The 25,997-nt window shown below is 44.7% G+C and overlaps 2 protein-coding genes across 7 annotated transcripts in view; one reads left to right on the plus strand and one right to left on the minus strand.

The window, feature by feature from the left end:
• Positions 1 to 21,116, minus strand: part of DUS2 (dihydrouridine synthase 2) — a 41,274-nt gene extending 20,158 nt beyond the window's left edge. For 5 of the 6 annotated variants that reach the window (XR_009049628.1, XM_057710790.1, XM_057710789.1 and 2 more), the window contains exons 1-4: positions 21,004 to 21,116; positions 19,086 to 19,162; positions 15,535 to 15,662; positions 2,839 to 2,884 (exon numbers count right to left, since the gene is read on the minus strand). Coding sequence is in view for 5 of the 6 variants with exons in the window: in XM_057710790.1 (XP_057566773.1) it covers positions 2,839 to 2,884; positions 15,535 to 15,660 (172 nt within the window). In the remaining variant the exon portion in view is untranslated. Of the gene's footprint in view, positions 1 to 2,838; positions 2,885 to 15,534; positions 15,663 to 19,085; positions 19,163 to 19,746; positions 20,013 to 21,003 lie in introns of those variants that run through there. The other variant, XM_057710787.1, reaches the window with a different exon arrangement.
• Positions 21,117 to 21,126: 10 nt separating this feature from the next.
• Positions 21,127 to 22,992, plus strand: DDX28 (DEAD-box helicase 28). The gene has a single exon (XM_057710794.1). The coding sequence runs from the start codon at positions 21,153 to 21,155 to the stop codon at positions 22,788 to 22,790; it is 1,638 nt and encodes a 545-aa protein (XP_057566777.1). The 5' UTR covers positions 21,127 to 21,152; the 3' UTR covers positions 22,791 to 22,992.
• The last annotated feature ends 3,005 nt before the right edge of the window (positions 22,993 to 25,997 follow it).

Here is a 25,997-nt window from a genome sequence, read left to right on the forward strand (position 1 = left end):
AAGATACAATATATTGTGAATATCTTTCTCATATATAATTGGGTTTTTTTCCCACATTTCCTTCAGTCAGAAATTACCTTTTTTAGAAGAAAATTTTCTACTCAGCTAGAAATGACATGAATCTTTGGAATCATCCTTACTTTACTTTTTTTTAAATTTTTATTGGAGTATAGTTGATTTACAATGTTGTGTTAGTTTCTGGTGTACAGCAGTGATTCGATTATAATATGTATACATATATTTTTTTCATATTCTTTTTCATTATAGTTTATTACAAGATATTGAATATAGTTCCCTGTGCTGTACAATAGGACCTTGTTGTTTATCTGTTTTATACAGTAGTCTGTATCTGCTAATTACAAACTCCTAATTTATTCCCCTCATTTGCCCCTTTGGTAACCATAAGTTTGGTTTCTATGTCTGTGAGTCTGTTTCTGTTTTGCAAATAAGTTCATTTGTGTCATATTTTAGATTCCGCATATAAGTGACATCATATGGTGTTTGTCTTTCTCTGTCTGACTTACTTCACTTAGTATGATTATCTCTAGGCCCATCCATATTGCTGCAAATGACTGTGCAATTTTTTTACTGTTGAAAAAAAAAGATGTATGTATGAAGAACCTTATCTTTGTTTCAGATTTTGCCCAAATTTTCCCAGAAGATGTCACTCTGAAGTTCAGCAAAACTGCTGTTCTTAGTTACTTATCTATCATGTGCCAGGTACTATGAGTGGAGATTTACAGTATTACAGTCAATCCTCGTTATTTGCAGTTGTGTATCTGCAAATTTGCCTGGTTGCTAAAGTTTATTTGTAACCCCCAAATCAACACTTGTGGCATTTTCATGGTCATTCACAGACATGCACGTAACTGCAAATTTCAGTCACCAATGCACACATTCCCAGCTGAGGTCAAACAAGGCAACATTCTGCCTTCTTGTTTCAGCTCTCATTCTGTAAACAAGTGTCTTTATGGTGATATATATAATGCTACTTTTTTTTTTTTTTTTTGCATTTTTGTGCTTTCTGTTGGTGATCTCAGTGTTTAAAATGGCCCCAAGCATACTGCTGAAGTGCTATCTAGCACTCCTAAGCATAAGAAGGCTGTGATATACCTTATGGAGAAAATACATGTGTTAAGACAAGCTTTATTCAGGCATGAAAACACAGTGGTGTTGGCTGTGAGTTCAATATTAATGATTAATAGTATATGTTAAATAATGTGTCTTTAAACAGAAAGACACATGAAATAAGGTTATATATTGATCTAAAATAACATAATGAAATAGCATGACCAGAGACTTACTGGAACCTAACCATGTATTTCCCCTAGGAGCAATGGTTCCACATTCGCTAACTTGGTGTTTTCAGCAACTTTATAGAACATAACTATTGCAGACAAGTATCTCTCATGCTCTTCACAATGAAGCTCTACAATAGGTACTAACATTGTTAGCTTTCAAAGATGACTTCCACATGGAAGGGTCCAATGTGGCAGATGGGAGAACACACCCATCGCAAAGGCTATTCTGAGAAATAAACGGGATCTTTAATGCACGTAAAGCACTTCCATAAAGGGAAGCTGTTATTATCATCCCAGCACCAAACAGATTAGAAGGTTAAAAAGGTGGGGTAAAGGCAGTGACATGTTGGGAGAGGTAATCGAAGTGATCACCAACAGCAGAGACTGCTCACGACTGGCAGTAAGCAGTACGAGAGAACAACAAGCACTTAGTGTGTTTATACTACGGCTTTCTGTTTAACATCAAAATTCTGGAACCCCTGTTAAAGCACTGGTGAGATCACTTCTGACACAGTCGGCTATAGGTACTGACAAGGGAAAATGTCCTAATTGAAAAGAAAGTGGCAGGGACTTCCCTGGCAGTCCAGTGGTTGGGACTCCACGCTGCCACTGCAGGGGTCATGGGTTTGATCCCTGGTCGGGGAACTAGGATCCCGCATGCTGTGCAGGGCAGCCCCCAAAAAATAGAAAAGAAAAGAAAAGAAAGTGGCAAAATGTGTACCATGATCCCAAGTCTGTGTATAGGAGAGAGAGTATATATAAACATGTCATATTTTTATACTGACACACTTTAGGAAATGTGTAAAAGTACATGTTAATTCCCTTCGTGATTGCTCTTCAAGTACGGGATTATGGGGGATTTTCATTTTTTAGGTTATATTCATCTATAACATTGAATTTTTCATAACACAAAGAAAATATGTCTAAAACAAAGACAAAATTGACAAAAGTTCTAGTGAATTTATATTGATTTCACAAGTGGGTATACATTTCAAAAACCTCAAACAATACCACAACTCCCATCAAAGCAGAATCAGCCTCATCAATAAAGTATAAGCAAAACCACAATTCAGCACAACCACTTCCATTTGCAAAATATTTACATGTTCCTTATTTTATTTGATCCTCACTCTAACCCTATGCTTTAAGTAAAGCAGGGATTATGATTTTCCTTTTACAGATAAAGAAACTGAGGCAGAGAGGACAAGTGACTTGCCCAAGGTCACAGTGAGCAGCAGAGCCAGGATCAGTGCCGAAGCCATCCTGATCCCAAGGGTCCCATCTGTACTATGAAACCTGGTGATTTATATGCCAGCAAGCCTGTGGGTAGAAGGCATACTAAGCCTGTTTCACGTCTGGCTATTTGTCACGGTCTCTGGAGAGCAGTGACTATTCTCAAGAGAGCATGTGATCCACAAAGTTACATAGCCAGGCAAGGAGCACCCTGGAGGACACTGACTTCCGGGCAAGGACAGTGGTAGCACAGCGTGGGCGTGACCAGGCACACACACAATCCTGGGACCACAGCTGCACTCACCATTGACAACTCTCTTGCACTGAAGCATCTTGAGGTCGATCAGCTCCTGCAGAGGAATCAGAGGGCACATGTCAGTACTGAACACATAGGTCCTGGGCATAGTGGGGAAGACCTTCATCACACACCTGATGGGGGCCGCTTGGCCTGTCACCCTACTACCAACATCAAATCATGCTTTGGGGACTTCCCCACACTCGGGTGGGGAAGACAACACTGCAAGCAGGGGCCTGAGTGAGCTCCCTTCTGTTAGCTGCTCTTCCCAGGGACCTTGCAGAGTTTGGGGCCTAGAAGGGTTGAGCCACTCAGGGAATCGGAGATCAGACAATAGCCTAGGATGTGGACATCTGGACTTTCCTCACCTACTAGTCTCAGTTCCAGTCCATCCCCTCAAAGAACCTCCCACTTCATTCCTATGCAAACAGGAAGCAGTGAAGGGCTCCCCGGAAACGTCCAAGGACAAAAGTGAGGTCATGGACTTCCCTGGTGGTGCAGTGGTTAAGAATCTGCCTGCCAATGCAGGGGGACACGGGTTCGATCCCTGGTCGGGGAAGATCCCACATGCCATGGAGCAACTAAGCCTGTGCACCACAACTACTGAGCCTGCGCTCTAGAGCCCATGAGCCACAACTACTAAACCCAAGCGCTGCAACCATAGAACCCTGTGCACCTAGAGCCCGTGCTCAGCAACAAGAGAAGCCACCGAAATGAGAAGCCCGTGCACCGCAACAAAGAGTAGTCCCCACTTGCTGCAACTAGAGAAAGCCTGCATGCAGCAACAAAGACCCAACACAGCCAAAAAAAAAAAAAGTGAGGCCAGTGAACAGAAACACAGGGAGGAAGATTTGAGATTGACACAGGAAAGAAAAGTCTAAAATCCTTATTCAACCTGGGTCATGCTGCGTAGAAATTAAAGGGGTGAGCTCTTCAGCTCTGGAGATATTCAAAGACTAAGGAAAGAAAGGGAAAAGGGGGTTCTTCAAAATCTGGATCATAAAAAACAAAAGGAAACTCAAGTCTCCTAAAAGGTTGACATGCTCTACCTCTTGGTGGGAGACAAGGCTGCTCTGCTTCATTCAGTGATCATTTCAGTAGATGCGGAAGACAGATCTGAAGAGCCAGCCACCTGGCACACTGCCCAGAAGCTCCTGCCCAAGGATTCTGGGAGTCCAGAGGAAGATAGAAACAAACTCTCAGCCCTGGAAATCATCCCCATACTGATTCCCTATAAGCCTCAGCAAGAAACAACTGCAGCTGGGTAGGCACAATGGCTTTTGCTCCCTCATGGGAGCATTTAGGACTAAAGTGGCCAAAGAGGTCCTATGGCACCCATGGGGCTCCCCCCAGCATATCCGTCATCCAGGTTACGACATGCCCTAGGTGTTTCTGTGGCTATTCTCTCCGTGTTGCATCCAGCTCATCAAGTATCTGATGTTTACCAGGCTTGACCACACAAATCACCACCACCAAGCAGCATGGATACATGGTTGGCATCTAAGCCCCAAGAATCAGTGTGGTGTCCTGAGGGATGGACAGACCCCAACACAGAGCCCCTGTAGCCAGTGATCTTGGTTGCAGGGGCAGGCAAGAAGGCAAGTGGACAAGTGGGCAGCACTGAGTGGCCTGTGCTTATAAAAAGAAGGTTTGCAGGGCTTCCTAGGTGGCGCAGTGGTTAATTAAAAGTCCGCCTGCCAATGCAGGGGACACGGGTTCGATCCAGCTCCAGGAGGATCCCACATGCTGCAGAGCAACTAAGCCCGTGCGCCACAACTATTGAGCCTGCACTTTAGAGCCCGTGAGCCACAACTATTGAGCCCATGTGCTACAACTACTGAAGCCCACAGGCCTGGAGTCTGTGCTCCGCAACAAGAGAAGCCACAGCAATGAGGAGCCCGCGCACCACAATGAGGGGTAGCCCCCATTCACCGCAACTAAAAAGAAAGCCCGTGCACAGCAAAAAAAAAAAAGACCCAACACAGCCAATAAAACAAATAAATACATAAATTTATTAAAAAAAAAAAAAAAGAAGAAGAAGAAGAAGAAGGTTTGCAGCCAGGCTGAGCTTCGGCTAAAAATGAGCAGGGGAAGGCGAGGTAAAATCTTGCTGGGGCCCCAGCCCTGCCAGCAGTAACTTGTCCTCCTCAAGGTTCCTCAAAGCCCCTGCCAAGTCTACCTTCACAGCCTGACCACTTCTTCTTTGTATACTAGTTACAGATGCACCTGTTGTACCTTTACCTTTAGACAATGAATGCCCTGAGGAAGGCTCTAGGTTCACACAAAGGTGGGCTTTGAAGACCCTGAGCAGGTCCTCCTCAGGGCCCCAAGAGGAGGAGTTGAGACAAAAACGGCCCTTGAATGGTCTTATTTTCTTTTCTGTCTCCCCACTACACCAAAAGAGCCTTTGGTCTCATTCATCTTTGCGTCACTAGCATCTAGCACGTTGCAAGTGCTCACTGAACATCTGCTGGAGCTGCTTCAATGCCTCACACGCAAGCAGATGCTCACCTGGTTGTTAAGTGGAGAAATTAATTCAAAATGTCACCAATAAAACCACACATGTGCCTGCTCACCCACACACCCTCAACACTATTGTTTATCAATTTTATTCATTTTAGTTAGTTCTTTGGTTATAAAGTAGAACCTCATAGTTTTTTTCACTGCATTTCCTTAATTGGTGAAAACAGACATTGTTTCTCCACATGGTAGAGTTTATCATCCGTGCATCTTCCTACCAAACTGCCTTTACATCTGTACAAGTTGTATAGAAAAAAAAACTATTCTTTGTCAAATTGGATATTATTTTTCTGCCTCAATTATCACAAACATTTTTCCTTTATCAGTATTTTTCCTTTATCACTTCCTCAATTTTATCATACATAACATTTTATTTCTATAGAAGAGACAACACCAATTTTGCCACAAACAATGCCTTCTCGTTCCCAAATCTATCTCTATCACGGTTAAGAATATAATTTTAATTGGTTTTTGTCTTCTCTTTAAAACTAATTTTGCTTTTTAACTTATCTGAAAATTAAGGCCATTTATAAGTTACTTTTATTCACATGGCTACCCAATGTTTCAACAGCATTTAATTTTAAAGTACCTTATGATGTATGGGCTTATTCCTCCCTGTCTGTCACGTGTTATGTTCCTATATCTGAACTACGTCTGCTACCTTCATCTCTATTCCACTTGGCTTGCTTTCTCCATCTGAGCTAATCTTATCACCAGTGTCTCCCCATGCTACCTTTCCACCCCCACCTCTGCCATATCTTCATACTCTTTTAACCTCCAGTTTGGTTAAAGAATCTTTGGTATATCTCTTGTTTTCAGAAACACAAACATACTCAGATTGACAAACTGTGCAATTCGCTGCCTCAAAAAAAAAAAAAAAATCACTGCCAAAATGAATAATGGGAGTTCCAGAAGGAGAAAAGGCATAGAATGAATATTTGAAGAAATAATGGCAGAAAAATTCCCAAATTTGATGAAAAACAGTAATCTACACATCCAAGCTCAACAAGCTCTAAGTAGAATAAAAGAGATCCACACCTAAACACATCACAAAGTACTGAAAATCAAAGACAAAGAGATAATCTTGAAAGCAGCAAGAGACAAGTGACTCACCACGTGCAAAGGATTCTCAATAAGATTAACAACTGATTTTTCATGAGAAACGACAACGGCCAGAAAGCAAGGAGGTGAAAGACTTGTACACTAAAAACTATAAAATACTGTTTAAAGAAATTAAAGGAGATTTAAATAAATGAAAAGGTATATCAGGGCTTCCCTGGTAGTCCAGTGGTTAAGATTCCGCTCTCCCAATACAAGGGGGCCCAGGTTCAGTCCCTGGTCAGGGAAATAGATCCCATGTGCTACAACTAAGGCCAGGCACAGCCAAATAAATAAATATTAAAAAAAAGAAAAAGATATATCTTGTTCAAAGACTGGAAGATTTAATATTGTTAAGATAGCAATGTTCCCGAAACTGATCTGTAGATGCAACATAAACCCCCCACAATCCTAGCTGCTGTTTTTTGCAGAAATTGACAAGATGATCCTAAAATTCATATGGAACCTAGAATAGACAAAACAATCTTGAAATAGAATAAAGTTGGAGGACTCACACTTCCTAATCTCAAAACCCACTAGCAAACTATAATCACCAAGAAGTATGGTACTGGGACTTCCCTGGTGGCTCAGTGGTTAAGAATCCACCTGCCAATGCAGGGCACATGGGTTTAACCCCTGGTCCAGGAAGATCCCACATGCCTCAAAGCAACTAAGCCCATGCGCCCCAACTACTGAGCCTGCATCCTACAGCTACTGAAGCCCATGCACCTAGAGCCCCACGCTCCACAGCAAGAGATGCCACTGCACTGAGAAGCCGACACACTGCAATGAAGAGTATCCCCTGCTCATCGCGACTAGAGAAAGCCCACACACAGCAACAAAGACCCAATGCAGCAAGTAAATTAATTAATTAATAATTAATTAATTAAAAAAAAACCCACAGTGAGGGAAATTCCCTGGCAGTCCAGTGGTTAGCACGCCACATTCTTACTGCCAAGGGCCTGGGTTCAATCCCTGGTGCAGCCGAAAAATAAAAAATAAAGCCTATCTTAGAAAAAAAACAAACAAAACACAAACACAAACACATACACAGTGAGATACCGTTATAGAGCCACTAGGATGGCTATAATCAAAAAGACAGTAAGGGACTTTCCTGGCAGTCCAGGGGTTAAGACTGTGCGCTTCCACTGCAGGAGACACAGGTTTGATCCCTGGTTGGGGAACTAAGCTCCCATAGGCCACTCGGCCAAAAAAAAAGAAAAAGGTTCTCTGTTCCTTTAAAAAGCAAAGAAAACAGTAATGTTGGCAAGGATATGGAGACACTGGAAACTTCATACACCACTAATGATATTGTAAAATGGTATAGCTGCTTTGGAAAACAATCTGGCAGTCCCTCAAATGGTTAAACATAGAGTTACCATATGATCCAGCAATTCCATTCTTAGGTATATACCCAAGAGAAATGAAAACACGTCCACACAAAAACATGTACACACGTGCTCATAGTGGCATGGTTCATAATTGCCAAAAGGTAGAAATAATTCAAATACCCATTAATGGATAAACCAATAAACAAACTGTGGTATAAACATACAATTGACTATTAATCAGCCATTAAAAAGAATGAAGTGCTAACACATGCAATGCTGTGCAATGCGAAGAAATCAGACACCAAAGGCCACAGATCACATGATTCCATTTATACGAAATGTCCCAAACTGGCAAAGCTATAGAGACAGAAAGTACACTAGTGCTTACCAGGGACTGGGGGAGGAAGAAATTGGGGAGTGACTGCTAATGGATATAAGGTTTCCTTTTTGGTGTGACGAAAAGGTTCAAAAATTGATTGTAGGGGTGGATACACAATTCTGTAAATACACCAAAAGCCAATGAACTGTACACTTTACATTGGTGATTTATATGGTATGTGAACCATATCTCAAAAAAGATGTTAAAAAATGCTTAGAGGAACAACTTTGGGTCAACTGGCCAAACTAGAAAATGGAAGATAGATTAGAAAAAAATATCAGTATTAAATTTACTGAAGATGATGGCTGTATAACAGTTGTATAGAAGAATGACTTTATTCTTAGAAAATAACAATGAAGTATTTGAGAAGTAAGACATCGTATGTGAAACACTCTCAAATAGTCAAGGTGAAAATGCACATATTAGAGAAAGAGCACAAATTATAAAACAAACCAAGCAAAATGCTGACAGTAGGTTAGTCTAGGTAAAGGCAATACGGATGTTCTTTGTTTCTACAACTTTTTCCATAATTTTTTTCTAAGTTTCAAAAAATTACCCATTCTGGGCAAAAGACTTGAATAGAAACTTCTTCAAAGATGATATACTGATGGCCAAGAAGCACACAAAAACATGCTCAACATCACTTAATCATCAGAGAAACGCAAATCAAAACCAAAATGAGCTATCACCTCACACCCATAAGCATGGCTACTATCAAAAAAAGAGAAAATAACAAGTGTTAGCAAAGATTTTAGAAACTGCACTGCTGGTGGGATTGTAAAATGGTGCAAAAGACAGGGAAAACAGTATGGAAGTTCCTCAAAAAATGAAAAATAAAACTACCACATGATCCTACTTCTGGGTATATATATATATATATATATATATATATATATATATCTCAAAGAATTGAAAGCAGGATCTCAAAGAAGTATCTGCACACCTATATTCATAGCACTATTCAAAATAGCCAGGAAACCTCCAAAATATACAAGCAGCTCATGAAGCTTAATACCAAAAAAGCAAATAACCCAATCCACAAATGGGCAGAAGACCTAAATAGACATTTCTCCAAAGAAGACATACAGATGGCCAACAAACACATGAAAAGATGCTCAACATCACTCATCATCAGAGAAATGCAAGTCAAAGCCACAAGGAGGTATCACCTCACACCAATCAGAATGGCCATCATCACAAAGTCTGGAAACCACAAATGTTGGAGAGGGTGTGGAGAAAAGGGAACTCTCCTGCACTGTTGGTGGGACTGTAAGTTGGTACAGCCACTATGGAAAACAATTTGGAGGTTCCTTAAAAAACTACAAATACAACTACCATATGATCCAGTAATCCCACTCCTGGGCATACACCCAAAGAAAACCATAATCCCAAAAGAAACGTGTACCATAATGTTTATTGCAGCACTATTTACAATAGCCAGGACATGGAAGCAACCTAAATGCCCATCAACAAATGAATGGATACAGAAGATGTGGCATATATATACAATGGAATATTACTCAGCTATAAAAAGGGATGAGATGGAGCTATATGTAATGAGGTGGATAGAACTACAATCTGTCATACATAGTGAAGTAAGTCAGAAAGAGAAGGACAAATATTGTATGCTAACTCACATATACGGAATCTGAAAATGGTACTGGTGAACTCAGTGACAAGGATAAGGATGCAGATACAGAGAATGGACTGGAGAACTCGAGGTATGGGAGGCGGCGGGGGGTGAAGGGGAAACTGAGACGAAGCGAGAGAGTAGCACAGACATATATATACTACCAACTGTAAAATAGTCAGTGGGAAGTTGTTGTATAACAAAGGGAGTCCAACTCGAGGATGGAAGATGCCTTGGAGGACTGGGGCAGGGAGGGTGGGGGGACTCGAGGCGGGGGGTCGGGGAAGGGAGGGAGTACGGGGATGTGTGTATGGAAACAGATGATTGAACCTGGTGTACCTACAAAAAAATAAAAAAATAAAAAAAAAACATAAATAAAGTAAAAGTTTTAAAATTAAAAAAAAAAAAAAAAAAATAGCCAAGAGACAGAATCAACCCAAATGTCCACTGACGAATGGATAAGCAAAAGGTAGTATACGTACAATGGAATATTATTCAGCCCCCAAATGGAAAGCAATCCTTTCATACAGTACAACATGGATGAACCTTGAGGGTATTATGCTAAGTGAAATAAGCCAGTCACAAAAAGACAAATATCGCATATTTCCACTTACATAAAGTATCTCAAGTATTCAAATTCATAGAAACAGAAAGTAGAACGGTGGTAATCAGGGGCTGGGGGTGGAGGGGAAAGGGGAGGTGTTGTTTAATGGGTATAGAGTTTCAGTTTGGCAAGATGAAAAGGTTTTGGAGAACTGTTTCACAACTACTGAACTATATACTTAAAAACGGTCACGATGGTAAATTTTATGTTATGTGTTTTTTTACCACACAAAAAACTTAAGTACCTGTTTTGGTAATCAAGGTCTCTTAAGAACACTGCCTTCTCCCTTCCTCTTATGTCTGGGCCACTGGAGTCCCACTGTTTTTTTGTTCATTTTTTGTTTTTTTTACATTCTTATTGGAGTGTAGTTATTTACAATGTTGTGTTAGTTTCTGCTGTATAACAAAGTCAATCAGTTATATATATACATATATCCACTATTTAGATTCGTTTCCCATATTGGTCATCACAGAGTATTGAGCAGAGTTCCCTGTGCCATGCAGTAGGTTCTTATTAGTTATGTATTTTGTATATAGTAGTGTGTACATGTCAATCCCAATCTCCCAATTTATCCTCCTCTCTTTCCCCCTGGTAACCATAAGTTTGTTTTCTACACCTGTGACTCTATTTTTGTTTTGTAAGTAAGTTCATTTTTACCATTTCTTTAGATTTCATATATAAGCGATATCATATGATATTTGTCTTTCTCTATCTGATTTACTTCACTCAGTAAGACAATCTCTAGGTCCATCCATCCATTGTTCTTATAAAAAGGAAAAGGTATGTGACATCTGACGAACTCCTAGAAAACTCCATCAATAGGGCAGACCTTGGTGGGGAATCAGACTACTGTTCCCTTAACCTTTGCTGAGTTGGTTCATCCTTTCTTCACCTCCAACTGCTGAGGGCTTTGCAGGGCTCTTATTTTTTTTTTTTTTTTTAATATTTATTTACTTTATTTTACTTTTTGGCTGCATTGGGTCTTAGTTGAGGCACACGGGATCTTTCGTTGCAGCACGTGGGCGCACAGGCTTAGGTGCCCCAGAGCATGTGGGATCTTAGTTCCCCAACCAGGGATAGAACCCACATCCCCTGCACTGAAAGGCAGATTCTTAACCATTGGACCACCAGGGAAGTCCCTTTGCAGGGCTTTTAAAGGAGGTGCCTATATGCCTGCTATGTCCTAGGTCCTACACTAGGTCCTGAGAGGTGGGTGGGGTGGCTTGACTATCTAACCCCACAGATGGGTCACCTCACGGGAACACAATAACTTCATCGACACAGCTGGCCTGCAGAGCAACTCTGGATCCACCAGGGGGCACCAGGCACCATGCTATGCCTTTCCCAGTACTTAGCGCCCAGTTCCCAGAGACCTACTCACCACAGGCAGGGGCCAGTTGGCCCACTTGCCTGCCGGCCTCTGCTCCACAGGAGCTAGGTCTGGGTAAGGGGCCTAGGTCTCCTCTGGCAAAGGTCCCTTAATTTGCTCATAAGCCATACTGACTCTCCCAGAGCAAGCACTCATCAAACATACAAAGGGTTTTAATCAGTATTTCCTCTGCTCCAAACTCCAGCAGAGCCCTGGAGGAAAGGATTAGTCACAATCACTAGGAAAACCAAGTTTTGACCAATTAAGAGAGTCACATTCTGAAGTCACCACATAAATCCTGGGACCATGGCTTTCCAAGTGCTTGAAAACAACCCTAAGAGTTCTCAACAAAGCAGCTGATGGAGCATCTGCATCTGCAGGTCAGCTCTGTTTCCTACTACCCAGCTTCCGGGACCCCATCACAGACGGATTACCCTAGAACTATACACACATAGTGGCTGTCTAGAACAGACACCATGCTGTCATACAATCACTCACTTCCATCCTGGTGTTTCACTCCACATCAACTCCAAGTGAATACAACTCCACCCTCTGGGGTCCCAGAAAAATGCTGGTCGCACAGGAAAAGTGAAGGCCTAGGGGGCCGAATATATCAATGTAGGCACCACTGCCTTTTCCTCAATTTTAGCAATCCCCCAGAATCTTGCCCCAGAATAAGTCTGAGCCCAGGTGACCTGGTGATTTAAAGGCCTAAAGCCCTTACCACCACTTGGTCTAACAGAAGAAACCAGCAGGACGGCCACGGTAGAGACATAAATAAATAAAGGGTTCGCACTCAGTGAACCCACTCTTACTTTTTGTGAAGGCACAAGATTAGGGACATGAAGGGTCATCAGCGTAATCAAATAACTGATGGAGACAGCATGCAAAGCATGGGTAGAGAGGGGAGGGACAGCACACATCCTGGGCCCTGAAGCAACCATGGGGAGGGTACAGCTGGACAGAGGTGGAGCTGGGGCAGCAGGGAAGAGGCAGGGGGCTTCATCCTTGAGTCTGAGGCATCCCCCAGGACCCTGCTGGTAAACATGGACTACGTGGATGAAGAGCTAGCCTGGCCCTCTCTGTCACCGTCCTGGGCTGGAGGGGAATCACAAGTAATGAAAGATAACAGCTGTTCTCTGGGATTTGGTCTTTTTGGTTCCCCAGACCTCAGAATCTAAGTCCCTGACTCCTCATAGTTTCTCCTCCCAATCCTCTTCCAAATCCAGGAGGCTTTTTCTGGAGGCCAAGGAGAGTGCTGGCCAGGAAAGGCTATACCTACAACATGGCTGACAACCCTGGGGCCAGAGTGTGGGCTCAACAGTTGAGTGACCAGATGAATATGCCCAGAGAACTACCACACTCCCCTGGACTGGCCCCTGGGAACAGGCTCCTCCCTGCCCTAGGCACATTCTCGCAGCCTGGAAGATTTATGGATGTACACTAACAGCCCAGCTCACATTTTTGGGGGCCTCCTCACCTCCACGTTGACAAACCACTTAAAAATCAGGCCTTGTGCCTCTGTGACCCTGAACTCTGGAACCTCCCTTTCTGACTCCCACCTTTGGACAACACATACTCCCTCCTCCCCATCTCACCTTGCCAGCACCCTAGATGCCTCTAGATGTCCCTGAGCTGCTATAGATGCTGCATGCCAGTCCCTGCCATGAGCAACCCCCTGCCGGGCTTCTCAAGCTCCCCTTTCCATAAAGCTGCAAACCAGTATCACTGTGCACACCTGCCTGCCAGGCACACCTCCCAGTGCCCATTCCCCACGGGAACAGGACCAAAACACCTTCACTTCCTTTCCTCAGGTCCCTATCCCACACCTGCCACCCTCATTTCCAACAGAAGACAGGCTTCCTACATCTTGTAAAGCAAGTCTCTCAGGCAAAACCCCACAGCTTCCCTCCCTTTTATCATCTTCCCCCTCTTGTTCTTGCCCTATCCCAGAGGAAGGCAGGTCCTACCACCTTGTTAGGAATCCCGTCCCCTCCAAGACCTGGCCCTACAAACCCCCCCAGTTCCCCAAATCTTCGGGCCTCCCCTCATTGTTAAGTCCTTCCTCCTACACTACAAACAAGCAAGTTGCCAAGAATAACCCCATTCACCTTCAGCTACCTGCCTATGCACTTCCTCCCCTTACCTCTTGAATTTCTGTGGGGCAGTCAGCAGCCCTATTTCTACTTCCTCATTTTGCTGCTCACTCCTCAATCCATTAATCCCGTAAGAGTTCATGTCTATGTGCCACAGCTGTCCCCTAATCACGTAATTTTCAAATCAAATACGTTCTTGGTCTTTTTGCAGCTGGATTTCTCTGCATCACCTGACACAGTTTAAAAAACCTGACTTCTGCCTCCCTTGACATTATACTCTTCTTAATTTGCCTATTTCTCTCTTTTACTTTTCTATCACTAATTGCTACCCTACCACATGCATGCATGCATGCAAGCGTGTGCACACACACACACACACACACACACACACACACAACCCTAGTACATAAGAGTATGTTCCTCCCAAATTCCCTCTTAAGCCCTCTCTTCTTTCTACACCAGTGGCTTTCTTTCTTTCTTTTTCTCCCCCCATCTTTATTGGAGTACAATTGCTTTACAATGTTGTGTTAGTTTCTGCTGTACAAAAAAGTGAATCAACTATATGTATACATATATCCCCACATCCCCGCCCACTTGAGCCTCCCTCCCTCCCTCCCTATTCCACCCCTCTAGGTTGTCACAAAGCATCGAGCTGATCTCCCTGTGCTCTGCAGCAGCTTCCCACTAGCCATCTCTTTTACATTTGGTAGTGTACATATGTCAATGCTACTCTCTCACTTCGTCCCAGCTTCCCCTCCCCCCCCACCCCCCGCTGTGTCCCCAAGCCCATTTTCTATGTCTGCGTCTCGATTCCTGCCCTGAAGTGGCTTTCTTTTTAATTAAACTTTTCATTTTGAGATAATTGGAGGTTCACATGCAATTGTAAGGATGTGAGACCCTATGTATACATTGCCCAGTTCCTCCCCACGATAACATCTTGCAAAACTGTAGTACAACCAGGATGTTGACACAGAATAGTTCCATCATCACAAGGATTCTTTGTTGCCCTTTTATAGCCACAGTCGTCACCCCATTACAGGTGGCTCTTAAAGATGGAAATATCAGAAGTACTTGGGTAGCTTTTTCCACCTCTCACACTCACTAGAAGGACTATCAGGACTGGGGATTGTGGGGGAAGCTGCCCAGATAATTCTGATCCATGCCAATTGAGAACCACTGCTCACAGTCCTTATCCAATATCAGCTACTCCTTTAACTCTATTTTTCCTAGAAAATGCTTTCTTAACCTGGGTCTGAAGTCCAGTACCCGGCCAGTAGCTGGCCCGCAAGCTACAGCCACTAGAAAATCCTATGGCTCCCCAAACCAACCCCATCCAGCTTCCCTGGCCTGAATCTGGTCCTTTTCCTCCTCTTCCTAACCTTGAGTTCACTCATTCATGTACTGAATGTATATTAACTCCTATAGGGGCCAGAGCAGTGACCTGACACGATGCTCATCTATCCACCTGGCCCAGGTGTCCTGCAATGCCTCCATGCTGCCCAGGCTCCTGGCCCTCAGCGGGCTCCCGTACTCCTGCATGTTTGTCTTCTGCTGCCTTCAGTGAGCACCTGTGAAGGGATCGCCCGTTCTGCCTCCTCTAATTCCTGACCACTCCCACCCACAGATGGAGAGGCTGCACTTGTGCAAAAGCTTTCTGGGAAGATCAGGAGCCCCTTACCTCACAGTACACAATGTCCGCTCCATAGTCCAGGGCCAACAGCCTCATTGGGAGAGTCCCTACCCGAACCATAGGGGCTAAGATGAGTTTGTTGTGGTAGCACAGAGAGAGGCTGTTCACAATCATCCCTGAAGAAAGAGAGTCAGAAATTCAAATAGAGAAAATCTCTTTTGTTACCCAGTATCTGGCTTTCCTTTTCTCTGATCATAAAAACAATGCATACTCATTCATGCATCCAACACATATTTATTAAGTGCCTAGTCTGTGCCAGTCACTGTCCTAGTCTTTCAGGATACATTAGAAAAGAAAACACACAAAGATTCTTACTCTGGTAGAGTTTTCATTCCAGAGGGGAAACACAGGCAAAAATAACAAGCATAATAAATAAACTACGTAGTATGTTGGAAAATTGGTAACAGCAGGGAGAAAGGAGATGGAAAACACTGGGGATGGGTTAAAAATTTTTTCCAATTTTATTGACATAAAATTGACACATGACATTGTATTAGTTTAAGGGGTACAGCATGATTTGACATATGTATATATCACAAAATGATTACCACAAGTTTAACTAATATCTATCACCTCACATAAATTTTTTCTTATGATGAGAACCTTTAAGATCTACTCTCTTAGCAACTTTCAAATACATAATACACTACTATTAACCAGAGCTGCCATGCTGTACATTACATCCCAGAATGTATTTATCTTATAACTGTAAGTTTATACCCTCTGACCACCTTCACCTACTCCCCCCCACCAACCTCTGACCCCCCACCTCATCCCCATAGGTTAAAATTTTAAATAAAGAAGCCAAGATAAGCTTCAATGAGAAGATAATATCTGAGCAGAGAGTTGAGTTAGCCAAGTTGTTATCTAGTGGAAGAGTGCACAGCAGAGGAAACAGCCAGGGCAAAGGCCCTGGGGCAGGAGCTTGTCTGGTGTGTTAGAGGAATAGTAAGGAGGCCAATGTGGTTGGAGCACAGAAAGGAGAACAGAGTAACAGAAGTCTGACACATGATGCAGGTGAGAGCTGTAAGCAGATAGGACACCGTGGTCCATCCCCAAGTGGCCCTGTAGGACACTCTGCAGTCTTTGCTAGCTCTTCACTGTAGGAGCCAGTGGGTTTTACACAGAGAAGTGGCATGACTGATCACATTTCCCCATGATCGTGGTAACTGCTGTATGAAAAGCAGACTGTGGGAGACACGGTAGACACAGAGAGACTAATTAGAAGGCTCTTCAGTCACCAGTGTCAAAAATGATGGTGGCTCGGTACCAGGAGATAGTAGCGTAGGTGGTGAAAAGTGGTCACATTCTAAAAATACTTTGAAAGTAGAGCCAACAGGAGTAAAACGAAGAAAATCAAAATCCCATGTCCAGAGATAACTGTTAATATTAATGTATTTATGCTTAGCAAAAATGGCCCCCTCTAAAAAATCACAAAGCTTGCCAAGGATGTTCTTCTCAGAGGTACTAACACTGTCTCCACTTTCTTTTTATTTCTCAGCCCACTCAGGCCTGGCCTCTACCTCTATCACTCTCCCAAAACTGCTCTGATTAAAGTCACCAATTACCTTGAAGTTGCTCAATCTACTAGGCACTGACCTGTCTTCAATCTTGTTTCGCTAACAGCATGTGGCATGGTAGAGCCCCTCCTCTTCCTTGATCTCTCTCCTCCCTGGGTTCCTCAACCAGATACTCTGCCAGTTTTTCTCTCTATCCCTGTTTTTTGGTCTCTTTTGCTGGTTTCACCTCCCCCCATCATGTTTTGAGGCTGCACCTTATTCGTGGGCCCTCTTCCCTTCTAATTCCACACCACCTCCCTCACAAATTTATTCACTCCCAGGGCTTAACATATTGGCCATAGTGATCTCCAAAGGTATCCCAACCTCACACCAACTGCTCAAAGCACATCCCCCGCTCAGATGTCTTCAGGGTATCTTCTTCTACTACTCAGGTGTCTTAAAGGTATCTTTTACTTTGTTTGTACAAAACAAAAGTCTTGAGCTTCCCTACTAAACCTCATCCTCTGTCTTCGATTATTTATTCAACAGACACTTACTGAGCCCCTAAGATATCCCAAGCACTTTCTGGCACTAGAGATAAAATGATGAGGCAGGAGGGAAAGGTAGAATAGAACAGAGGATTATAGAATGGGAACCTACAAATATGTATGAAATTATAATACAACTGTACAGTGCTATGAAGGAGCAGTTACAGAAGGTTATGGGAGTCTGTGTCAGCAGGGAAGAGACTGATGGGGGTTGAGGAGGACCTTCCTTAAGAAATAATCTCTGATCCAAGGTCTAAAGGGTGCACAGGTGTTTATCAGGCCAATATACGGGGAGGAAATTTTTCCTATTTCAGTAAGTAGCACCTCCACTCACCCAATTACACATCCTTAACCCATATTCTCCACATCCAATTCATCACTAACTCCTATTAACATCCAATCCATCACTAACCTTCAAAATATGACTCTATCTACCTGCTTTGCTCCATCTCCATAGCCACCACTGTGCACAAAGCCAGTCTCCCAATGGGTCTCCCCAAATCTACTCCTGACAGATTTACAATAGCCAGCATGGCATCTGAAAAAGGCAGCTCTGATAATACCACTTCTCTGTTTATACCTTCCAACGGCTTCCCGCCAAGTTTAGGGTAAATCCCAAACAGATGATGGACTGGAGGTTGAAAGACAGGAAAGAGGTAGGGTGTTGGGTTAGAAAGAGGGATAAAGGGTCTAGGCATACAGTGAAAAGGGCTGAAAAGAAAATGGCCATCCCTTGTACTACACTCCTGACGCAGGCAGGAAAATGAAGGAATAATGACAGAATAGCAATAGCCACTTTTTATTTTTACAAGGTCTTTGCAATTCCCAAAGTGCTTCATTTATAACTGTGATTCTCAAACCTAGCTGTACATTAGAATCATCTGGAGAGGTTTTAAAAATGTCCAATGTCCAGGTCTTACCCCAAGCCAATTAAATATACAGCATATAAAGTTCACTAGTGCAGGAATTTTGTCTGTTCTGTTCACTGTGCATATGAAAGTACCTGGAAAAACATGGTGCTCAGAAAATATTTACTGAATTAATAAATGAATGAATGAATGTACCATTATCACCTGAGATCCAAGGAACAATTCTTTTTAAAACTTAGGGAGTAACCATGCAACATGTTACCATGGCAGCCCTGTGAAAAACATTACCAAGTGAGACTACCACTCCCAGGAGCTTACATTTTTTCCACAATAAGTAAACCTTTCTTATTTCTAAAGCACTATACTGTAAAATATGCATCTCAATAACAACCAGAGGTTACTCAATGTCTGCTGTGAGCAGGAGGAAAAGAGAGCAGCCCTACACAGTATCTAAAGAAATGACAAGAAACTAGGGGCCATGGGCAGAGACAGACAGGCTCAGACAGGCTCCGATGACATTTTGAGGTAACCACATTTTAAGGGCTTGAGCATGAGAAAAAAGCACCCACTAGCCAGTTACCCTGCCCCAAATATTTGGACAAAAGTCAACTGCAAATACATACCTATGTATTATTCTTTTCTGATAATTCTTTCAATATATCCGTTCTGGCTTGGTGCAAAGCAATTCTTTGTTTTGTATCTGAAAAAATAGTGGCACGTGTAAATGGATGAAACCTGTCAGATCAGACATCCAAGGAGCTCTTCAGCTAGGAACAAGGAGCTCTGAGTTCTGGGAAAGAATCATAAAAGCAGTGTAGAATCACAATCTCTTAGAGCATCCTTCATATCAACTCCCCTCTATCATACCACCAATCAGTGGTCATCGGCCTGTATATGAACTTTTCAATGACAGAAAACCCAGCACTCTCAAAAGACAGATCTGGGCATTTCTAGTTGCTACAGCAATCTCTATATTAAACTCAGAATCTGACTCCCTGTCACGCATTGGTCTCACTCTGCCTTCTGGAATGGTACACTCCACGGCACACCTCATCACTTTTCCATCTGGCACATTCCCCAAACACATGAGGACCAGTTTGTTCTTCCTAAAGCTTTCTTCTCCCGCGTCACCCTCTTAAATCACTCCTTCCTCTGTTATGACTTTCAGGGGCCCCCAAGGCTTCCTGATCCCTAGGACATGACAAGCAATGGCATCAATGTGCCTGCTACAGGTTCTGGGGAAGAGGCAGGACCACACAAGGGGAATCTGGCAAAAGTGACTACCTGAAGTGAGAGTACATGTGGCAACCGCAGCCTCTCTTCAGTCCTCATCCTCTATCCAAGGTTTCTCAACAGCACACTATTGACATTTTGAGCCAGATAATTCTTTTTTTGTGGGGGGCTTTCCTGTGCATTGTATGACATTTAGTAGCATCCTGGTCTCTACCCACTAGATACCTGCAGCACCTCCCCAGATGTGAGAAATAAAAATGTCTCCAGCCATTGTCAGATATCCTGGGGGAAGGGTGGGGGCAAAATCACCCTTACTAAAGAGCCACTGCTCTACCCAGTGACTCTGTTGTTCACCCATCATTACTCAAACCTCTCTCCTCTGCTAGTTTAACAGGTTGCTCTCCAGAAAGTCTATCGTGTATCAAAATGTTATTTGAAATTTAATGGTATTTATCTTTATAACATTATTTGACAAAAGTAAAACTCTTTCTCCAGATGTTAAGAACCTCCCAGGTGGTTTACCCACATGTACCTTATCTCCTACGCCAGGCACTGGAGATTACAGAAATGACCAGACACTCACTTTCTGGATCAGTTCAAAAAGTACCAATAGTGTAAGGCTTTTCTGCAACCTGAACAACTGAATTCAAGTAAAATATTCTGCCTGACCATGGCTTTGTGAGACGAGTCACATACGTGTAGCAGGACCCTCCTCACTACTATTCAAGTAATTTAAGTATCTGACTGGAAGCCAGTGGAGATGAGCTAGCCGAAAAAGTAGTGGGTTCAGGATTGACAAGGGAGGGGAGAATGAACCTCCGCTGAAAAAGAAGGGGAAAAGTACGAAGAGATGAGTTCTCATGACTGAAGAGAGGATACGCTGAAGGCCATCAGCTTGACCTCTGGGCCCTTAGCTCTCTGGGGGGCAGTGGGGGAGGGGTGAGCCTAGATCTACCGACGCCTGATTCCTGGTCTCAGCCCCCAGGCCTGACCATTCACTCAGACTCTCAATAAATACTTGTATTAGAAGACCTTATAAGGGGACCACATCTGGGAAAACATCACCGCACCCTCACAGGTTACAGGGGGAGACCTGAACTGGACAAGCCATCACAGGAGCTGTAAAGGCGACAAAGGAGAACTGCAGGGATCGGACATCGATGGCCAGAAGCCCTCCGCCTTCCTGGTTCATAATGCCAGGGCCCCATCGCCGCTCATCGCCGGACCCCGGTCCTGCCTTCATCGCGCACCCTTCCCCAACGTTGGCCGGGGCCTGGACGTCACCACCCCCTGTTCGGACCTACACACCTCGCGGCTGCTGAACTCTACAGATCCTCCCTCCTTCCACACAGTTCGCCAACGCCGCATGCCTTACTGAGCCGCCCCAGCCACCGTCCATGAGGCCTTGGCGCGCCCGTGACGTCACTGCCGTGCGCCTCTCCCGCAGCAAGGGGAATATGGCTGTAGCACGGCGGCTGCGGCTGTTGTCGCTTGGGGCTCGGTTGCTTCCGCCGCCTCGACGGGACCTGACGGTCCGCGGCCCCGACGAGCCACTGCCCATCGTGCGCATCCCGCGGGCTCTACAGCGGCGGCAGGAACAGCGGCAGAGCGGGCAGCGGAGCCCCCCGCGGCCGGTGCTGGTGCGACCGGGTCCGCTGCTGATCTCAGCGCGGCGGCCAGAGTTGAACCAGCCGGCACGCCTCACGCTGGGCCGTTGGGAACCCGCGCCACTCGCTTCGCGGGGCTGGAAGAATCGGCGCGCCCACCGGGACCACTTCTCTATCGAGCGCGCGCAACATGAGGCCCCAGCGCTACGGAACCTCTCGTCCAAGGAGAGCTTCGCCGATCTGGGTCTGGAACCCCGCGTGCTGAGCGCACTGCAAGAGGCTGCTCCCGAAGTCGTTCGGCCCACAACGGTGCAGTCGAGTACTATTCCCCCAGTACTTCGCGGCCGCCACATTCTCTGCGCCGCGGAAACCGGCAGTGGCAAGACTCTCGGCTACATGTTACCTTTGATTCAGCGGCTTTTGGGCCAGCCAAGCCTGGACCCCTGTCATATCCCTGCTCCTCGAGGCCTGGTCGTTGTGCCTTCTCGAGAATTAGCCGAACAGGTGCGGGCTGTGGCCCAGCCCTTGGGCAGCTCCTTGGGCCTCCGGGTGCGGGAGTTAGGGGGAGGCCATGGCATGAGTAGGATCAAGCTGCAACTGTCCAAACAACCTCCAACAGATGTACTGGTGGCCACTCCGGGGGCTCTGTGGAAGGCCCTGAAAAGTCAACTGATCAGCCTGGAGCAGCTCTCCTTCTTGGTGTTGGATGAGGCAGACACGCTGTTGGATGAAAGCTTCCTGGAATTGGTGAATTACATCTTGGAGAAGAGCCATATAGCAGAAGGCCCAGCTGACTTAAAAGACCCTTTCAATCCCAAAGCTCAGTTAGTGCTGGTAGGAGCCACATTTCCCGAAGGTGTAGGCCATCTGTTGAGTAAAGTTGCCAGCTTAGACTCTCTAACCACCATTACCAGTTCCAAGCTCCACTGCATCATGCCTCATGTCAGACAGACATTCATGAGGTTGAAGGGAGCAGAGAAGGTGACTGAGTTGGTGCAGATCCTCAAGCAGCATGACAGAGCATATAGGACTCGCCCCGCAGGGACTGTTCTGGTGTTCTGTAATAGCTCCAGCACTGTGAACTGGCTGGGATATATTCTGGATGACCACAAAATCCAACACTTAAGACTGCAGGGACAAATGCCAGCTTCAATGAGAGCAGGTATCTTCCAGTCCTTCCAAAAGGGCTCCCGAGACATACTTCTCTGCACAGACATCGCCTCTCGGGGCCTGGACAGCACCCAGGTGGAGCTTGTCATCAATTATGATTTCCCTCTCACCCTGCAAGACTACATCCACAGAGCAGGGAGGGTGGGACGTGTGGGGAGCGAGGTGTCAGGCACCGTCATCAGCTTTGTGACCCATCCCTGGGACGTGAGCCTAGTTCAGAAGATTGAGCTCGCAGCTCGCCGGAGGAGAAGCCTTCCAGGACTAGGGTCCTCAGTGAGAGAGCCTTTGCACCAGCAAACCTTACTGCAGCAGGCTTAAATAGGATGCCTTAACAGAGATCTCTCCCTGTGTGCTGGGTGGGTGAGCACGCTTGTCAGTAGGATGCTCTGGGTTGTCTAGTCACCTTCTGAAGGCCCGGGCTGCTGTCTTGGCTTCAAAAGGTAAGCAGCTGGCCAACATTGGAACTGCTGAGCATGGCTCTCTGTAGTCTTTGAATAAAGTTGATTTTGGCTTTGTATTATGTTGTGATTTCTAACAATAAGTGATGTTTCTATGGGTGTCCCTTAATAACAGTTTCCACTGGGGCAGAATTCACTGGATTCTGAGACGATTCACACTCCAAACTACCATACCTAGGATGAAGATTCTTTCAATGATGTTTTAGTTTAAATTTTATTTCCTGCCCCCAAAACATCCATTAAACCCCCAGGAGAATGAAAAGCGGATGTGACTAACAGTAGAGAGAAATTTCCTTCACCAGCTGTGGGAAGACATTCAGGAGCCTTTCTGAAACCTTGAAAATGTTAAAGTATGTGGGCCAAGCGATGGGATTCAGAATGTCCTGCTTGAGCAGTGGAGGAGCTGAGGGTGCGGGGCGTGGAGACTATGGGGACATAGGTAGAGGGTTGGCCGTCTCTAGGGGCGCAGCCCCTTTCTCACTGCACACCTCATATCACCCTGTTTGGCCCTGAAGGATGGCTGGTTAGCCAAAGATGGGTAAGATTCCTCAGAGGAGGAACAACCTAAGACAGGCACAGCCGCAGAGGGGCCAACAGGGGTGGTGCATAGAGCCTTCCTTATATCACCCTGTTTGGCCCTGGAGGATGACTGGTTAGCCAGAGACGGGTAAGATTCCTCAAGGGAGGAACAACCTAAGACAGGCACAGTCGCAGAGGGGCCAACGGGTGGGGCACAGACCCCTAATATCTGAGAGAGGTCTCCTGCCCCCAGGGCTGTTTTGCTCTCCACACCCAGCTCAGATCCACACCTGCTCAAATCGGACCCAGGAGGCAAACAAAGATAATTGCCCCAGTCATGTGAGGCCTTTGATTGTTTATGGGATTAACCTGGGAGTGTTAGCCGAGAAACCAATAAAAGCAACGTGGGATGAGTCAGCAAGGCTCTTGATCCTAGAGGTCTTGAGTCCCCCGTCCCACTTTTCTCTTCAGTCTGTGTCTGTGTTTTCTTCAAGCTTGCGGCACCCGTCACTCACCTCGAGTCGCCGAGCTGGTCTCGGCAACCAGCAATGGCCATAGCAAGCTTAGGCACTCTTGGTGAAATCTCTCTGGGAAGTACTGGCTGAGGAATAAAAGGCAAACTGACACAGAAGTATTGCTTGGTGTGCATTTCCAGGCTCTTCCTTCTTTCTCATCTCTTGGTGGCAGAGGAAAAGGAGAAAAGGTTAAACTTTTTTACAAAGCTGGCAGAATAAGCTTATAGCATCCTCTCACTATCTCTTAGGTTCTACTCTCTGCAGCATTGTAAAAGCTTTGCCTAAAGTAATGAACAGGTGAAAGTCAAATATAATACTTAACCAAAAAAACTTAAAAATGCTTGCACACTGAAAAGGATGAAGTTGCATGGACCCAGAGCAACCTTTGCCAAAAGAGAATATTGTGCTAAATGTACAATCATAGCTCTTTTCCACATGAAGAAACAGAAGGTTAAAAGAACTTGCTCAGAATCACGCAAGTAAGTAGGAGAGAATCTGGTCTGTCTGTCCTGAGGGGCGTGTTCTTTAACCACCAGGCTAGCTCTTCTCAAATGTGATTCAGGCATAGAATAAATATACATCTCTGTTTGCCTTGAATATTCCTTGTTTGTATCTATGCCTGCTGCAGTTTTTAATATTGCCCACTTTGACTCTCAAAAGCAACCCAGAATAGACAATAATTTGGTCACTCTATCCGTGGACCACTGTGGTAGAGCTGCCCAGGAAGCTTGTTAAAAGTGCAGGTTCCTGAGCCCTACTCCAGAGCTAGATAAGTTTTCTGAGGGTTAGCCCAAGAATCCATGTACAAGTCTTTTTTTTTTTTAATTTATTTATATGTACAAGTCTTTTTAAGTTGTTTTGTGGAACCCCCAGGTGAGTCTCTCACTGTCTTAAGTTAATAAACCATTTATTCTGCCTTCCCCAGATGCCCAGCCAGGTCCTGATAAGGTATGAGTACCCCCACCATATCATAGGGATGCTCCCAGACAAATAATCTCTGGAGCCTTGGAGAATCTGAATGGTCTCATGCTGGCCCACCTGCCATGACAAACCTCCAGAGCGTTCTTTACCTTCTACCACTCCCAAAGGCAATCTGCTCTAATTAGGCCTAATTTCGTCTCTCCTAATGTGCATCTGCTAATTCAAGTAATTTAGGAGTAGAAAGACGGTTCTGTGGTTCTCAACCAGGGTGGCCCAACCTCTAAAATAGTAGCCCAAGCAGTCTCTACCTCCTGGGCACATCCCCTCTGTGAAAGCCCCAGTAAACAAATGTCCCATCTTTGCTTTTTCAAGGTCAGCGACAAAATCCCCTCCTAAAGAAGGTTATCTCTCATTGCCACACTATGAAAGGCTGCCCCTAATGTGGTTCCTTCCTGTGGGCCTGATCAGACTAAGGGCAGAGTTGTCTCTTTCCTTCTCTGAGTTGGACCAAACTGTCTTAGTAACACCTCTTCACAGAGTTGACCGTGTTTTTCAGCTGGGCTGCTGCCTGAGCCTGTATCTCATCCTTTCATGGTGGAGAGAGAGGGGACTTTAATGATTTTTCCTTTAGGGGAGAGGGGAGTGTGATGATTATGTTGTCTTTTTGTATTGTCATTTTGTTATGAGTTTGTTTTGCATTTCATGTTAAAATGGGCCCATCATTCCCACTTTGTGAAGTCATTCAGGACCCTCATTTTGGACCTTTAACATCTCTCCCAGTGTCACTTTGAAATGTTTCCTGATGGGGTAAACTTGTCTTCACACTCCTATCAGCTGTAAATCCAGAGCCCCAACATGAACCTACCATTGAGCAGAACACCCCTCCACTACCTGTGTTTTAAGTCCTCAGTTGTAAAAATGTGAGGGTTCTATGAATTTATATTTGGGGCAGGACAAGGTCGAGAAGAGTGTGCCTTTGCTTTTATTCTCCCTAACTAGAATGTCTTCCCTCTTCCCCATGGGTCCAAATCTCGCTTGTCTTTCAGGCCCACTGCCAAGGAGCCTTCCCTGATTCCCCAGTCCACACAAATCTCTGCCTCTCTTAGGGTCAG

This window comes from Hippopotamus amphibius, chromosome 16, assembly GCF_030028045.1.
Source record: "Hippopotamus amphibius kiboko isolate mHipAmp2 chromosome 16, mHipAmp2.hap2, whole genome shotgun sequence".
Classification (NCBI taxonomy): Eukaryota; Metazoa; Chordata; class Mammalia; order Artiodactyla; family Hippopotamidae; genus Hippopotamus; species Hippopotamus amphibius.

Excerpts from the sequence above, each read along its gene's own strand:
- DDX28 (XM_057710794.1), top strand. The coding sequence starts at position 21,153 with ATGGCTGTAGCACGGCGGCTGCGGCTGTTGTCGCTTGGGGCTCGGTTG.